Source organism: Malus domestica, chromosome 01 (genome assembly GCF_042453785.1).
Source record: "Malus domestica chromosome 01, GDT2T_hap1".
Classification (NCBI taxonomy): Eukaryota; Viridiplantae; Streptophyta; class Magnoliopsida; order Rosales; family Rosaceae; genus Malus; species Malus domestica.
Window position 1 is genome coordinate 31,841,115 of NC_091661.1, and position 17,611 is coordinate 31,858,725.

Here is a 17,611-nt window from a genome sequence, read left to right on the forward strand (position 1 = left end):
ACTAAGTATAAGTGCAATAATACAATTAGTCAAAAACCTGAAGAAAAAAAAATTACATTTGATGTATCGAACCGTGTTTCTATTACTCTAAGAAAATTTCTCGCTGATGTCTTTATTTTAGTAGCACCCGTACCATCTAAGTTGTTTTTGTTCTTCAGAACTTGGCTCTCTTTTCTTACACCATGAATCAAGGACAGTGTGGCATGGACATACAGTTTTTCCGACATGGGAATTAAAAATACAAGATTCCTTTCCACCAATATAGGATTCTAACAAATGATACTGATTCCCTGAATTTAAATAAAATTCAAATTGAAGTAATATATTATTTTTTATGCATATTCAAATCCCGTCCCGCCGGGATTAAGGTTTTATAATCCGACCTTTCTCCCACACCGGGTTGGTTTCTGAAAACCCAGAGAATGCCTCGACTCCAGAAATTGTCATTTGCTATGCACTTTGTCCAATCCAAGGGTCCTTGTCCGATTTGACCCTTGCAATTTGTCCCGAACAAATATCATCCCGAGCTAAATCCATCTGCTAATCACAACCACATGTCAGTTCATCACACCATTTATCGATAATTTTATTTTATTGATTTCTACTCTCCACTCAAATCCCGCTTCAAGTAAATTTTAAACAAACAAAAAAACCGAATTCCCAAATTCCATTTGGCTTTGGCATCCAAAAAGGAAGAACTTTATAATCAAATTCTCAAAAAGTCGTTAAATTTATCATCTGGGATTATATGGGTATCGGAGTCGAAGAATCGGGATGCACGGAGGTGCCCCTATCGAAATTCAGGTACAACTCGCCGTTTGTTCAAGTGAGTCTCATCGGATTGGTCTGTTTCTGCTGCCCTGGCATGTTCAACGCCCTCTCCGGCATGGGCGGCGGAGGCCAGGTCGACCCGACTGCCTCCAACAACGCCTCCACTGCCCTCTTCGCCACCTTCGCCATCTTCAGCATCCTCGGCGGCGGCATCTACAACATCCTCGGCCCCCACCTTACCCTCCTCTCCGCCTGCTCCACCTACGTCCTCTACGCCGGCTCATTCCTCTACTACAACCACCACAAGCACCAGGCTTTCGCTATTGTCGCCGGAGCAATCCTCGGAATCGGCGCCGGCATCCTCTGGGCAGGCCAAGGTTCCATCATGACGTCGTACCCTCCCCCGAATCGAAAGGGGACATACATCTCGATTTTCTGGAGCATTTTCAACATGGGTGGCGTCATCGGAGGACTGATTCCGTTTGTTCTTAATTACCACCGGAGCCAAGCGGCTTCTGTCAACGATGCAACTTACATTGGGATAATGATTTTCATGTCCATCAGGACTCTTTTATCCCTCGCTATCCTGCCCCCAGCAAAATTGTCCGGGACGACGGGACTAAATGTACGGACATTCAGTACTCAAACGTCACAACTGAGGCCATTGAGATTGCCAAGCTGTTCACAAACTGGAAAATGCTTCTTATAATCCCGGCTGCTTGGTCGAGCATTTTTTTCTACACCTACCTATTCAACAACGTCAATAAAGTTATGTTTAATCTGAGGACGAGAGGATTGAACAATGTGTTCTACTGGGGAGCGGAGATTTTCGGGTCCCTTGGGATTGGATACGTTATGGATTTCAGCTCCAAGAGCAGGAGGACTAGGGGTTTCGTGGGCATTTCGGTTGTTGGTGTCCTCGGGACCGCAATTTGGATTGGCGGACTTGCCAACCAGCTCAACTACTCTCGAAGCGATTTGCCTGAGAAGTTGGATTTTAAGGACTCCGGCTCTGCTTTCGCGGGACCGTTCGTGTTGTATTTTAGTTTCGGGTTGCTTGATGCCATGTTCCAGAGTATGGTTTTCTGGGTCATTGGAGCCTTGGCTGATAACTCTGAAATTCTAAGCAGGTAATGTTGGTATATGGTCCAGCCCATGATCAATGTTCTAGATTATTCTAGTAAGCAAGAGATGAGGCTGGAGCTTGCTAGACAATTCTAGCATGTTATTAAGTTGATGGAAGAAGCTAGAGAGTACTAGCTTCCTTGGTTGCAAATGGAAAGATCTAGAAGCTACAAGTATGTGGCTAGTCTAGATTTTTCTATACTAGAGGTTTGAAGAAGGAACTAGAAACTAGTAGAATGCCAAGCCCTCACCTATAAATATGGGTGTGATGTAACCAATTGAGAACGAAGAGTGAGTAGCAAAGGATCAAGTCCAAAGCTAGAGTTCCACTCCAAGAGTGAGAGTGAGAGTGTTCCACTACACATTGTGTGAGTGAAGTTTAGAGTGATAGAAAGTGTGTGTTATACTTTCTTGTATCCATCAAGCCTTGTCTTTGGCTTGGTAAGACTACTCTTGTTGTATTCATCTTCCTTGTTTGGTGGACGTAGGCATAAATTGCCGAACCACATAAATTCTTGGCGTCCATTTTCTACTTTACCTTGTGCATTCTCTATCTTGTAGTACCGACATTCCTAACAAGTGGTATCAAAGCCCGGTTGGCTCGTACTACGAGATGGAAGGAAGTGGCACTATGATCAAACTCACCAACTCCAATTGGGTAACATGGAAGCCAAGGATGGAGGACATTCTCTATTGCAAGGATTTGCATGAGCCAATTGAAGGAGATGCCGCTAAGCCCGAGAGCATGTCCGATGCTGAGTGGAAGAAGATGAATCGCAAGGCTATTGGCACAATTAGACAATGGGTGGACGATAGTGTTTTTCACCATGTGTCTAATGAAACCAATGCTCGCGAGTTTTGGACGAAGCTTGAGTCCTTGTTCGAGAAGAAGACCCCAGCCAAGAAAGCCTTATTGATCAAAGAGCTCATCAATGTGAAGTACAAGGATGGTTTAAGTGTAGCAGAACACTTGAACAATTTCCAGAATATCATCAACCAGTTGGCTACTATGAAAATGACGATCGAGGACGAGCTACAAGCGCTCTTGTTACTTGGATCCTTGCCAGACAGTTGGGAGACCTTTGTGGTGAGTATAAGTAACTCTGCTTCTAATGGTGTTCTTACTCTTGATAATGTTAAAAATAGCATGCTCAATGAAGAAACAAGGAGAAAGACTTCTGGCACAGATAGCAGCCAAGTATTTGTCACAGAGAACCGCGGAAGAAGCAAGAGTAGAGGGCCTAGAGGTCATGGCAGGAGTCCTAGCCGATCCAAGTCAAAGTTCAGGGGTGCATGCCACCACTGTGGCAAAGAAGGCCATATGAAGAAAAATTGTCGAGTTTGGAAGAGAGAGCAAAGGGAAGGAAACAATCAGAAGAAAGATGATACTGGCAATACCACCGCTGTCATCTGTGGTGATGTACCAGAAATATTGTCTGTTGGTGAATGTCTGCATATGGGCAACTCTGACAGAGACATTGAATGGATTTTTGATAATGGAGCTTCCTTCCATGCTACGTCCAAACGGGAGTTCTTCAGTACATACAAAGAAGGTGACTTTGGCATAGTGAAGATGGGGAATGAAAGCTATTCCAAAATTCTTGGAATTGGTGATATCTGCTTAAGAACTAATCTCGGCTGCCAATTGATGTTGAAAGATGTGAGACATATTCCTGATATACGTCTCAATCTGATATCCATCGGTACCCTTGATCGATAAGGATATTATCACCATATTGGCGAAGGAAAATTGAAGCTTACTAAAGGCTTAATGGTGGTAGCAAGAGCACGACTTTGTTGTACGTTGTACCGGTCAAATGCCAAGGTTTTGAAAGGTGAGTTAAATGCTGTGGAGGACTCATCTCTAGACTTATGGCATAAGAGGCTAGGCCACATAAGCGAGAAAGGCCTACAAGTTTTGGCAAAGAAGTCTCACATTCCCTTTGCCAAAGGTACGTCGTTAAACTCTTGTGAGCATTGTTTATTCGGAAAACAAAGAAGAGTTAGTTTTTCTGTTCCATCTACAAAGAAAGGAAACTTGTTAGATCTTGTTTATTCAGATGTGTGTGGTCCCATGGAAGTCGAGTCACTTGGAAGAAATAAATATTTTGTTACTTATATTGATGATGTTTCACGAAGGGTGTGGGTGTATTTGTTGAAATCCAAAGACCAGGTGTTTCAGACATTCCAGGAGTTCCATGCCATGGTGGAGAGGGAAACTGGGAAACCTCTCAAGTGCCTTCGTAGCGACAACGGCGGCGAATACACATCTCACCAGTTTAGAGAGTATTGTGTAAAACATGGCATACGTCATGAGAAGACAGTTCCTGGAACTCCACAACATAACGGTGTTGCTGAAAGAATGAACCGAACCATCATGGAGAAAGTCAGGTGTATGTTGAGGACTGCAAAGTTATCTAAGCAGTTCTGGGGTGAAGCTGTAAGGACAGCCTGCTATTTGATCAACCGATCTCCATCAGTACCATTAGGTCTTGATGTTCCAGAGAGAGTATGGACTGGTAATGATGTGTCTTACTCTCATCTGAAGGTGTTTGGTTGCAAAGCTTTTGTGCATGTGCCCAAAGAGCAGAGATCGAAGTTAGACTACAAAGCTACACCGTGCATCTTTCTTGGTTATGGCGGTGAAGATTTTGGTTACAGATTATGGGACCCATACCAGAAGAAGTTTATCCGAAGTAGAGACGTGGTCTTTTATGAAGATCAAACAATTGGGGATTCGGATAAAGAGGCACAACCAGATGGCGCAGTCAGAGGAGTTGATCCATTAGCTTCAGATGAAGAAAGTCACGATGACATCCCTGAAGCAACTGCCAATGAAGTGCCTGCAGAATCAGATAATGCTAATCAAGAGGAGCCTGATCAAGATGTGCCAGACCATGAGATTGCTGATCAGGGGGAGCCTAGTCAAGAAGAGCAGATTCAAGGAGAACCCAATCAGGGGGAGCCTCCAGCCCTACAAGAGAATGAAGATCAGGTCAGAAGATCCATCAGAAGTCGAAGACCGTCTACCAAGTATTCTTCATCAGAGTATATCATGTTGACTAATTATGGAGAGCCCGAAACATATGAGGAGGCCAGAGCTCATAACGACAGTGACAAATGGATGAAGGCAATGGAGTCGGAGATGGATTCCTTATCAAAGAATGATACCTATGAGCTGGTGGAGCTTCCAAAGGGCAGGAAAGCATTGAAAAACAAGTGGGTGTTCAAATTGAAAAGAGACGACAACATGACAAGGTACAAGGCTCGTTTGGTTGTCAAAGGTTTTGGTCAAAAGAAAGGAGTTGACTTTGATGAGATTTTCTCACCGGTGGTGAAGATGACTTCCATTCGAGTTATCCTTGGTATGGCAGCAAGCATGGATCTTGAGCTCGAGCAGTTAGATGTTAAAACTGCATTTCTCCACGGCAATTTAGAAGAGGAGATATACATGGAGCAACCCAAAGGCTTTGAAGTCAAAGGTAAAGAAAATTTGGTGTGCAAGCTCAAGAAAAGTTTATATGGTCTTAAGCAGGCTCCGAGACAGTGGAATAAGAAGTTCAACTCATTCATGGTGAGTAATGGGTACAAGAGAACTCATGCTGACTCTTGTGTCTATATCAAACAATTTTCTGGAGGTACATTCATCATCTTATTGCTTTATGTTGATGACATGTTGATTGTCGGACAAGATGCTTCTATGATTAAAAAGCTCAAAGAAGAGTTATCTAAGTCCTTTGACATGAAGGACTTAGGGCCAGCCAAGCAGATTTTGGGCATGGAGATAATTCGTGACAGAAAATCCAAGAAGTTGTGGCTGTCACAAGAAAAGTATGTTGAACGGGTGCTTGAAAGGTTCAACATGAAAGCAGCCAAACCGGTAAGCTCACCTTTAGCCAATTATATCAAGTTGAGCAAAGAGTCGTGTCCAAAAACATATGAAGAAAAGGAGAAAATGGCAGTTGTTCCCTACTCTTCAGCAGTAGGAAGTATCATGTATGCAATGGTGTGCACACGACCAGATATTGCTCATGCAGTAGGTGTGGTGAGCAGGTTTCTCTCTAATCCAGGGAAGGACCACTGGGAAGCCGTTAAGTGGATTCTCAGATATTTGAAGGGGACTTCTAAGATGTGCTTGTGCTTTGGCGGTTCCAAACCAATCTTGGAAGGATTTACAGATGCTGACATGGGAGGTGACCTGGATGGTAGAAAATCTACGTCTGGGTACTTGTTTACTTTTGCAGGGGGAGCCGTGTCTTGGCAATCCAAGTTACAAAAGTGCATTGCTTTGTCCACAACCGAGGCTGAATACATAGCCGCTACAGAAGCATGCAAGGAGTTGTTGTGGCTGAAGCGGTTTCTCCAAGAGTTGGGTTTGAAGCAAAGTGATTATGGCGTTTATTGTGATAGTCAGAGTGCTCTGGATTTGAGCAAGAACACTACATATCATTCACGCACTAAGCACATTGATATTCGTTATCACTGGATTAGAGACGCTATCGAGAACAAGTTGCTACAGCTGAAGAAGATTCATACCGATAATAATTCTTCAGACATGTTGACAAAGGTAGTCACAAAATCAAAGTTGGAATTTTGCATTAAGGCTGCTGGGATGAACTCCAGGTAACTTGGAGTCATGATCGGAATTCCTCCCTCATGGACTGGAGGGGGAGATTGTTGGTATATGGTCCAGCCCATGATCAATGTTCTAGATTATTCTAGTAAGCAAGAGATGAGGCTGGAGCTTGCTAGACAATTCTAGCATGTTATTAAGTTGATGGAAGAAGCTAGAGAGTACTAGCTTCCTTGGTTGCAAATGGAAAGATCTAGAAGCTACAAGTATGTGGCTAGTCTAGATTTTTCTATACTAGAGGTTTGAAGAAGGAACTAGAAACTAGTAGAATGCCAAGCCCTCACCTATAAATATGGGTGTGATGTAACCAATTGAGAACGAAGAGTGAGTAGCAAAGGATCAAGTCCAAAGCTAGAGTTCCACTCCAAGAGTGAGAGTGAGAGTGTTCCACTACACATTGTGTGAGTGAAGTTTAGAGTGATAGAAAGTGTGTGTTATACTTTCTTGTATCCATCAAGCCTTGTCTTTGGCTTGGTAAGACTACTCTTGTTGTATTCATCTTTTTCATATAGTGAAGATTCCTTGTTTGGTGGACGTAGGCATAAATTGCCGAACCACATAAATTCTTGGCGTCCATTTTCTACTTTACCTTGTGCATTCTCTATCTTGTAGTACCGACATTCCTAACAGGTAACAGGATATTCCTTGCTTCTCAAGTTTTTAATCTCTCAATGATCTTTGTGCGTTTAGACAATTTTTCGTGCGCTGGACTGGACAATCCAATCCAATCCTGTGCCCGAAATGTGGCTTTAGTGACAGTCGCAGAACGAAGTGTGATGCTAAAAACTTATTTTATTTTGTGCATGTTTTGTACAGGTATGCTGGATTCTACAAGGGAATACAGAGTGCAGGGGCAGCAGTAGATTGGCAAATCGATACGTGCAAGGCATCCTTCCTCTCCCAATTGGTTACGAATTTCGCGCTTTACACCGTGAGTTATCCGCTGCTGGTGGTTCTGATCTTGCTGGCCGTGAAGGATGAAGGTGAGGCTGATGTGGAGGAATTTACCAAGCGGAAGGTTGCTGAATTAGCTGATGAAATTAGTCATAAGCCATCCGAATATTTGTCTTAATTACGTCCATACAATCGAATCTTCACGAATTAGTGTAAGGGAAATTCTAGTGTAATTGATGTAGCACGTTCAAATTGTCAAGTATTTTACGGGGTAATCAGAGTTCATGTTTTGATAAAATATCTGAATGATTAGTTCTTGATCACGATTGTCCATTATAGTCATGCATGCTTGGAAGGAAATGCTAGTGTAATTGATGTAGCACGCTCAAATAATCCTGCTGGCATGATATCTCAAGCCTTAAGTATCTACAAAAGCTTGGTTAACAATCCTTCCACCCTTGGATCAACTGGAGGCACGCACAGTGATGATGCTTCCTCAGAAGGATCTGATCACAGTTTTCGAATGATCGAGGAGGCAAAGAATCAAGATAATGCAAACGAATCAGGGTTTTCGCTTCAGAACCGCAAGAAAGAAGCATAGAGTTTGACTTCTCTCAGTTGTTTGCCAATTCAACCAGTTACTGGGTTCTTTCACACCAGACATTTTTCTTGTAGGATGCTTCGTTGTTGTTTTAGCCGGAAGGTAGAATATGAGTTGTGTGATTAACTAAAAGGGTGTCTAAATGTTTGCAATGATATTAATGACAGATGCCAAATCATATAAAGGAACTGAAATTTTTTGGGTTGGAACTCATTATTTTGCATGTTTTCCTTTGGGCCGTTGGGTTTCGGAGTCCACCCCCTCCTCCTCGTGTGTTTTTGCTGGTAGGTAATTGGGTTGGGTTGTCTAAATCCTAATTTTTGGATTTTTATGACATGTTAAAGGACTTGTAGAGTTTAAGATTGATTTGGATATGCTTTTAAAATTACTGAAGTTGTTTCGTGAAATTGGTTTTCTGTTACAAAAACACCTGACATGTGTTTCTTGCGGGAAGCACCTAAAATGTTTTTTCAAGATCCACTTGGATTTGCACTAAGAATTGATTTCAAAAATATTTTTACAAAAAATAGTTTAAATCATTTCAAAAGCACTTTCAAATGAGTCTTTAATCACTCAAAGCAACACTTGAGTAGTTCTTGAGAGGGGCCTCGTGGGGGTCTGAGTGCCTCTTAGGGCATCGAGAGGGCTCAAGCATTTGTGTTTTAACTTTCGCGTACGTGGTCCTAGATTTCGACTCGATACTTGATGTGTTTGTCGGATATTGTCGTAGATTAGCATCTACTTCCAGAAACAACGGTAGAAAATGGTGTTTAACATCACCATCTGGCATGTGCGTTTGCGTTTGAAGGTTATGTCGGAGTGGGATCATCTCCGGGATCCCAACTTGCAGAGCCAACTGACCAAACGATCTCAACCTTTCAATTTCATCTTATCTTGTTTTGCGTGATTTTTTTTTTGGATATTTAAATTGATTCTGGACCACAGGATAAAAAATGGAAGGATGAGATCTTTTGGTTAGTTGACTCCGTAGGCTGTGATCCGGAGGTGATCTCAGTCTCGTTATGTCAACAGCAAATTAAGACTTTTCTGTGCCATATGCCAAACAAGTTCAAAACAACAAGCCACTCTCGCTTAACAATTCCGCCTTTAGGTTTAGGAAAAAAAATACAATTATTTGATAGGTAATGTTAGGGAGACATTTGGTTTAATTAATTATTGAATCATTTGATGTTATGAAGGGCAAGAGATGAGGATTATACGTTGTTGACGTGAGTTTAAGTTAGTTACGATATTGTTTTCGCTTTTTACCCAACTTCGAGTCATGCTCTTAATAATAAAGAATACACCGCTTTTGTAAAGAGATTTTTCAATATGTTGGGAACACAGTTTGATACACTAAATATAATTATACAATTAGTCATAAACTTGAAGATAAAAAAATTATTACATTTGACGTACCGAAACATGTTTCTGTCACACTGAAAAATTTCTCGCTGTGTCTTTATGTTAGTAGTACTCGTACCATCTAGGTTGTTTTTGTCTTTCATACTTTGTCTCTCTTTTCTTGCACCATGAATCAAGGACAGTGTGGCATGGACATATAGATTTTCCCACATGGGAATTAAAAATACAAGATTCCTTTCCACCAATATAGGATTCTAACAAATGATACTGATTCCCTGAATTTAAATAAAATTCAAATTGAAGTTAAATATATTATTTTTTATGCAAATTCAAATCCCGTCCCGCCGGGATTAAGGTTTTATAATCCGACCTTTCTCACACACCGGGCTGGTTTCTGAAAACCCAGAAAATGCCTCGACTCCAGAAATTGTCATTTGCTATGCACTTCGTCCAATCCCAGGGTCCTTGTCCGATTTGACCCTTGCAATTAGTCCCGGACAAATATCATCCCGAGCTAAATCCATCTGCTAATCACGATCACATGTCAGTTCGGGTTAGTTTGGTATTGTTGTGTTTTAAAAAAAAAAAATTGTTTCTGTTGTGCTGTAAAAATAATTAGCTGTAAAATAAAGCAGTTGAGTGTTTAATAAACTTGTATTGTAAAAGTGCTTTTTTGTAGCAGTGTTCAAGTATTTGGTAAATTTTTATGTAAATCTGCTGAGATTATGTTAAATGACTAAAAAGATGTAATATTAAATGTGACATAATAATTTATTTTATTTTTATTTATAATTTCATCTTCAATCTTCATCATTTATCTTGATTTTGTTTTTTATTTATTTATAATTTCAGCTTCCATCTCTCTCGTTTATCTTTGTTTTATATTTATTTATATTTTTATCTTCCATCTCCATCTCAAATGGAATCGTGCAATTAAAATGGGACCAAAGTCATCTTCTTCCTCGTGCCCGACTATGCAGAAGAAAAAAAAATCCGATTTTGACGTCTTCATGTACGCCCGCCTAGCCCGTTCCCGGACCCGCATACCTCCGCCTAGTCCTTCTTAGTCTCGCCCAAGCATTCTGCTTTTTGATTTTGTGGTTGATTCAGAAGGGGTAGATTATCCGACGAGACCAGAGGGGCACTTGGGCTTCATTTTCGAAGAGGGGAGGGGTGCGCCACCCCTCTTATCCTTCTGTAGCTTCGCCTATGCTCTAGCCCCCTGGATCGCAAGCATTTTGTCCCTATAATAGTTCCCGTAAAGCATAAATCTTCAGAAGTTCATCCTCCCCAATAACATAATCGCCAGCGGCCTTGAATTCCTTGCGAAGCCGGACTCGACTCGTCCTCTCGAACAATCGGATTCGAAGATCTGATACGATAAAGGAAGCGAGAAGGAGAAACGAAGAGGGTATGATTGGGTTTAAGAAAGTTTCATTAAACTTTACTATTCATCCACCTGCTTTGAAAAAAAGCAGGTTTTGAGAAGCAGTAAAATGTTGCTTCCATTTTTCTGCTTATTTTGGCTAAAACTTTGAAAAGAAGCGCTTATTTTTATATTTATCAAACACATTTTACACTCCAACTTTTATTCATAGCTGTTTTTTTATAATTTCAGCCGTGCCAAACTGGTACTTCATCACACTCTTTATCCGTAATTTCATTGCTTTCCACTCTCCACTCAAATCCCGCTTTTAGTAAATTAGTTTAGTTTAAAATATCGCTCGAACAAAAAACAAAGCCGAGTTCCCAAAGTCCTTTTGGCTTTGGCATCCATAAAGGAAGAACTTTATAATCAAATTCTCAAAAAGTCGTCAAATTTATCATCTGGGATAAGGATTATATGGGTATCGAAGGAGTGGAAGAATCGGGAGGCACGGGGGTGCCCCTATCGAAATTCAGGTACAACTCGCCGTTTGTTCAAGTGAGTCTCATCGGATTGGTCTGTTTCTGCTGCCCTGGCATGTTCAACGCCCTCTCCGGCATGGGCGGCGGAGGCCAGGTCGACCCGACTGCCTCCAACAACGCCTCCACTGCCCTCTTCACCACCTTCGCCATCTTCGGCATCCTCGGTGGCGGCATCTACAACATCCTCGGCCCCCGCCTTACACTCCTCTCCGCCTGCTCCACCTACGTCCTCTACGCCGGCTCATTCCTCTACTACAACCACCACAAGCACCAGGCTTTCGCTATTGTCGCCGGAGCAATCCTCGGAATCGGCGCCGGCATCCTCTGGGCCGGCCAAGGTTCCATCATGACGTCGTACCCTCCCTCGAATCGAAAGGGGACATACATCTCGATTTTCTGGAGCATTTACAATATGGGTGGCGTCATCGGAGGACTAATTCCGTTTGTTCTTAACTACCACCGGAGCCAAGCGGCTTCCGTCAACGATGCAACTTACATTGGGTTCATGATTTTCATGTCCATCGGGACTCTTTTATCCCTCGCTATCCTGCCCCCCAGCAAAATTGTCCGGGATGACGGGACTAAATGTACGGACATTCAGTACTCAAACGTCACAACTGAGGCCATTGAGATTGCCAAGCTGTTCACAAACTGGAAAATGCTTCTTATAATCCCGGCTGCTTGGTCGAGCATTTTTTTCTACACCTACCTATTCAACAACGTCAATAAAGTTATGTTTAATATGAGGACTAGAGGATTGAACAATGTGTTCTACTGGGGAGCGGAGATTTTCGGGTCCATTGGGATTGGATACGTTATGGATTTCAGCTTCAAGAGCAGGAGGACTAGGGGTTTCGTGGGCATTTCGGTTGTTGGTGTCCTCGGGACTGCAATTTGGATTGGCGGACTTGCCAACCAACTCAACTACTCTCGAAGCGATTTGCCTGAGAAGTTGGATTTTAAGGACTCCGGCTCTGCTTTCGCAGGACCGTTCGTGTTGTATTTTAGTTTCGGGTTGCTTGATGCCATATTCCAGAGAATGGTTTTCTGGGTCATTGGAGCCTTGGCTGATAACTCTGAAATTCTAAGCAGGTAATAGAATATTCCTTGCTTCCCAAGTCTTTAACCTTTCAATGATCTTTGTGCGTTTGGGCAATTTTTCGTGTGCAGGACTGGACAATCCAATCCAATCCTGCGCACGAAATGTGGACTTAGTGGCATTCACAGAACAATGTGTGATTCTAAAAATTTATTTAATTTTGTGCATGTTTTGTACAGGTATGTTGGATTCTACATGGGAATACAGAGTGCAGGGTCAGCAGTAGCTTGGCAAGTCGATGCGCACAAGGCATCCTTCCTCTCCCAATTGGTTACGAATTTCACGCTTTACACCGTGAGTTATCCGCTGCTGGTGGTTCTGATCTTGCTGGCCGTGAAGGATGAAGGTAAGGCTGATGTGGAGGAATTTACCAAGGGGAAGGTTGCTGAATTTACCGAGGAGAAGTTGCTGAGCCTGCAGCCTCAGAGAAGTGATCGTAATGATCGTCGGCTTAATTAGCAGATGAAATTAGTCATAAGCCATCCAAATGTTTGTCTTAATTACGTCCATACAATCGAATCTTCACGAATTATTGTAATGGAAATGCCAGTATAATTGATGTAGCACGTTCAAATTGTCAAAAAATTTACAGAGTAATCAAAGTTCATGTTTTGATAAAATGTCTGAATGACTAGTTCTTGACCACGATTGTCCATTATATTCATGGATGCTTGGAAGGAATACTGAGAGAGTCTTCTACTCATCGAGGAACCTTCATGTCAAACCCTAGCTAGTGATAGAGCCAGATGATATTTGACGTGATTTTCCTATGATCTCTCGAGCCTTGAGTATTTACAAATGCTTGGTTAACAATCCTTCCACCCTTGGACCAACTGGAGGCACGCACAGTGATGATGCTTCCTCAGAAGGATCTCATCATGGTGTTTGAATGATCGAGGAAACAACTAAGCAAGATAATGCAAAGGAATCATGGTTTTTGCTTCAGAACCGCAAGAAAGGAGCATAGAGTTTGATATCTCATAGTTGTTTGCCAATTCAATCAGTTATTGGGTTCTTTCGCACCAGACATTTTTCATCGGAGGATGCTTTCGTTGTTGTTTTAGCCAGAAGGTAAGACGCGTCCACTCAATATGAGCAATAGATCAGGTTTCCTTTGGCCCGTTGGATTTCGGAGGCCACCCTACTCGTAGTGTGTATTTGCTGGTATGTGATTGAGTTGGGCTGTCTAAATCCTAATTAGTGTTTTTTATGACATGTTAAAAGCCTTCTGGAGTTTTAACCACTCGAGCAAGGCTCGAGCAGTCCTTGTGAGGCCTCGGTGGGGGTCCAAGTACCGCTTGAAGGGGCCTCGACAGGACTCGAGCATTGCTCTAGATTATCTTGACGGGTTTTCGTCATATTGTTAAACGTCTTTTAGTAAGGAAGCGTCGTAATCGTGGAGCAATAATGTGTTTGACTTTCGGATACATGGTCCGAGATTTCGATTTGATACTTGATGTGTTCGTTGGATCTTGTTGCAGATTAGGATCTACTTCCAAAAACTACAGTAGAAAATGGTGTAGAGCCAAAGTCTATAATCTTGAAACGTAGGTCATCCCTTTATCCTTTCCACAACCCTATTGCTGGTGGTCCGTTCTTGGACCACCATAAGTACCGATGAAAAGTCAATCACGTCTTGTTAAAATTTTCACAATTGATTTGGAATATTAATATAGTGATATTCTCGGCATATGTAACGTTTAAGTCATCATGATATTGTGTCTGTATCTTAAGTCAGTCGCACAACAGTAATAATTGAACTCTGAACAAGATTATAAAAGTTGCTTGAGTAATGAACTTATTAAACAAAAACTCATTCATTTAGGAGACCGAGTTTACAATTGTCGAATGTTTTTTTTTTTTCCACAAACCAACAAAAACAATATCTTCCTCTCAAGAACGCTCGATAACTCCCTATTGAAATGAGTTTTTAATCCTTTTATTTTCTTTAAAATGAGACTAATTAGTGGTTTCGTCATGACAATTTACTTTTTATAGACCGAAAAAATCCGCAGAATATATTGAAATGAGTTTTTGGTCGATCAGGAATTGCAGCCGCCCGACTTGCCGTTTAATGAGCTAATAATGCCAAAATGCTTTAACGTCACTTGGTGCGCTTGCGTTTGAAGAGTTTGTCGATGTCAACAGCAAACTTAGACTTTTCTGTGAAGTATGCCAAACAAGTTGAAAACAACATATAGCCACTCTTAATTTACAATTTCTCCCTCACGCTTGGGAAGGAAAATACAATTACTTGATTATCTGCGCCTGCATAATCATATTAGACAAACCAAGTTTAATTAGTTACTGAATTATTTGATGTTACGGAAAACAGAAGATTATACGTTGCAGACATGAGCTTAAGTTGGTTAACATATTGTTTCCGTTTTTTACCCAACTTCAAGTCATGCTCTTAATAATAAACAATACATCGTTATTATGAGGAGATTTTTCAGTTGTCGGAAACACGACCTGATACACTAATAAAATAAAATTGTACCTAATATTTTATCCGTACGTCTTTATTTCTTTAAATCTCATACCATCGAAGTTGTTTTCGATCTTCACACTTTATCTCTCTTTTCTTGGACCCTGAATCAAGGACGGTTTGGCATGGACATATACTCATATGCCCATTCCAACTTGGGAATTGAAATACAAGATTCCCTTCCACCCCTAATCTAACGAATGATTAAAAATTTGAAACTGTGATTTTTTTATGCATATTCATATCCCATCCCGTCAGGATTAGGGATTTATAATCTGACTTTTCTCAGCATCATTCTCACACGCCCCGCTGGACTCTGAAAACCCAGACAAAGCCTGGACTCCATAAATTGTCATTTGCTATGCATTCTTTGTCCAATCCAAGGGTCCTTGTCCGTTTTGACCCTTGCAATTGGTCCCGGACTATATCGTCCCGAGCTAAATCCTTCTGCTAATCACAACCACATAAGTTCATCCTTTCGATTCTCCACCAAATCCCCGTAAATTAGATTAGTTTAGAATATCGCTCGATAAAAAGTTCGGATCCCAGTTCCATTTGGCATTCAAAGGGAGGAACTTTGTGATTAAAATCACACAGAAGTCGTAAAATTTATCACCTGGGATTCGATGGTTTCCGAAGGAGTGGAAGAATCGGGAGGCACGGAGGTGCCCCAGTCGAAATTCAGGTACAACTCGCCGTTTGTCCAAGTGAGTTTGATCGGATTGGTCTGTTTCTGCTGCCCTGGCATGTTCATGGCCCTCTCTGGCATGGGCGGCGGAGGCCAGGTCGACCCGACTGCCTCCAACAACGCCTCCACCGCCCTCTATACCACCTTCGCCGTCTTCGGAATTCTCGGCGGCGGCATCTACAACATCCTCGGCCCCCGCCTCACTCTCCTCTCCGCCTGCCCCACCTACGTCCTCTACGCCGGCTCATTCCTCTACTACAACCACCACAAGCACCAGGCTTTCGCTATTGTCGCCGGAGTAATCCTCGGAATCGGCGCCGGCCTCCTCTGGGCAGGCCAAGGCGCCATCATGACGTCATACCCTCCCCCGAACCGAAAGGGGACATACATCTCGATTTTCTGGAGCATTTTCAACATGGGTGGCGTCATCGGTGGACTAATTCCCTTCGTTCTTAATTACCACCGGAGCGAAGCGGCTTCCGTCAACGATGCAACTTACATTGGGATAATGATTTTCATGTCCATCGGGACTCTTTTATCCCTCTCTATCCTGCCCGCCAGCAAAGTTGTCCGGGACGACGGGACTAAATGTACGGACATTCAGTACTCAAATGTCACAACTGAGGCCATTGAGATTGCCAAGCTGTTTACGAATTGGAAAATGCTTCTTATAATCCCGGCTGCTTGGTCGGGCAATTTTTTCTACACCTACCAGTTCAACAACGTCAACCAAATTATGTTTAATCTGAGGACGAGAGGATTGAACAATGTGTTCTACTGGGGAGCGCAGATGTTGGGGTCCATCGGGATTGGATACGTTATGGATTTCAGCTTCAAGAGCAGGAGGACGAGGGGTTTCGCTGGCATTTCAGTAGTTGGTGTTCTCGGGACTACAATTTGGATTGGCGGACTTGTCAACCAGCTCAACTACTCTCGCAGTGATTTGCCTGAGAAGTTGGATTTTAAGGACTCCGGCTCTGCTTTCGCAGGACCCTTCGTGTTGTATTTTAGTTTCGGACTGCTTGATGCCATGTTCCAGAGCATGATTTACTGGGTCATTGGAGCCTTGGCTGATAACTCTGAAATTCTAAGCAGGTAACAGGATATTCCTTGCTTCTCAACTTTTTCATTTCTCAATGATCTTCGTGCGTTTAGGCAATTTTTCGTGCGCAGGCGTGGACAATCCAATCCAATCATGCGCACGAAATGTGGCCTTAGTTACAGTCACAGAACAAAGAGTGATGCTAAAAACTCATATTTTTGTGCATGTTTTGTACAGGTATGTTGGATTCTACAAAGGAATACAGAGTGCAGGGGCAGCAGTTGCTTGGCAAGTCGATACGCTCAAGGCATCCTTCCTCTCCCAATTGGTTACCAATTTCGCGCTCAACACCGTGAGTTATCCGCTGCTGCTGGTTCTGATCTTGCTGGCTGTGAAGGATGAAGGTAAGGCTGATGTGGAGGAATTTACCAAGGAGAAGGTTGCTGAGCCTGCAGCCTCAGAGAAGTGATCATAATGATCGTCGGCTTAATTAGCAGATCAAATTAGTCATAAGCTCTGAATATTTGATTTAATTACGTTCATACAATCGAATCTTCACGAATTAGTGTAAATTATGTACCATGTTCAAATTGTCAAGTATTTTACTGAGTAAATGTTGTAATGGAGGTACTATATTGAAATAAAATAGTAGGTGGGGTATGAAAGTGAAATGTTTTAAAGATGTTGTATAGAGTTGTAATAGACTTTAAACTTGAGGGGTAACTATGTAATTTACCCTAATAAATAATACACCGTTATTGTGGGAAGATTTTTTCAGTACGTCGAAAACCCGGCCTGGTACACCAAATATAATAATATAATTAGTTGAAAATTGAAAATAAAATTTCAACCAATTATATTATTACACTTGTGTACCGAACGTGTTCCAAATACACTGAAAAATTTATCGCTACTTTAGCATAACGTCCCAATAAGTTAGAAGTATATGTAATATTTTATCCGCGCGTCTTTATTTCTTTAACGCTTATAGTTATAC

The 17,611-nt window shown here is 42.0% G+C and overlaps 2 protein-coding genes and 1 pseudogene across 2 annotated transcripts; all 3 read left to right on the forward strand.

Annotated features, from left to right (window-relative positions):
- The first annotated feature begins 651 nt into the window (after positions 1-651).
- On the forward strand, positions 652-7,721 carry LOC103445709 (UNC93-like protein 1; annotated as a pseudogene).
- Positions 7,722-10,335: 2,614 nt separating this feature from the next.
- Positions 10,336-13,016, forward strand: LOC139187705 (UNC93-like protein 1). Its single transcript, XM_070820984.1, has 2 exons — positions 10,336-12,389; positions 12,576-13,016. The coding sequence occupies exons 1-2, from the start codon at positions 11,233-11,235 to the stop codon at positions 12,853-12,855; spliced, it is 1,437 nt and encodes a 478-aa protein (XP_070677085.1). The 5' UTR covers positions 10,336-11,232; the 3' UTR covers positions 12,856-13,016.
- Positions 13,017-15,055: 2,039 nt separating this feature from the next.
- LOC103444466 (UNC93-like protein 1) lies at positions 15,056-17,381 on the forward strand. The gene is made up of 2 exons (XM_008383394.4): positions 15,056-16,667; positions 16,852-17,381. Exons 1-2 carry the CDS (start codon positions 15,511-15,513, stop codon positions 17,081-17,083), a joined length of 1,389 nt encoding a protein of 462 aa, XP_008381616.2. The 5' UTR covers positions 15,056-15,510; the 3' UTR covers positions 17,084-17,381.
- The last annotated feature ends 230 nt before the right edge of the window (positions 17,382-17,611 follow it).

Bases quoted from the DNA above. Each gene is read 5' to 3' on its own strand.
- LOC139187705 (XM_070820984.1), top strand. From the start codon at position 11,233: ATGGGTATCGAAGGAGTGGAAGAATCGGGAGGCACGGGGGTGCCCCTA. The intron at 12,390-12,575 runs GTAATAGAATAT...TGTTTTGTACAG, and splicing joins AACTCTGAAATTCTAAGCAG to GTATGTTGGATTCTACATGG.
- LOC103444466 (XM_008383394.4), top strand. From the start codon at position 15,511: ATGGTTTCCGAAGGAGTGGAAGAATCGGGAGGCACGGAGGTGCCCCAG. The intron at 16,668-16,851 runs GTAACAGGATAT...TGTTTTGTACAG, and splicing joins AACTCTGAAATTCTAAGCAG to GTATGTTGGATTCTACAAAG.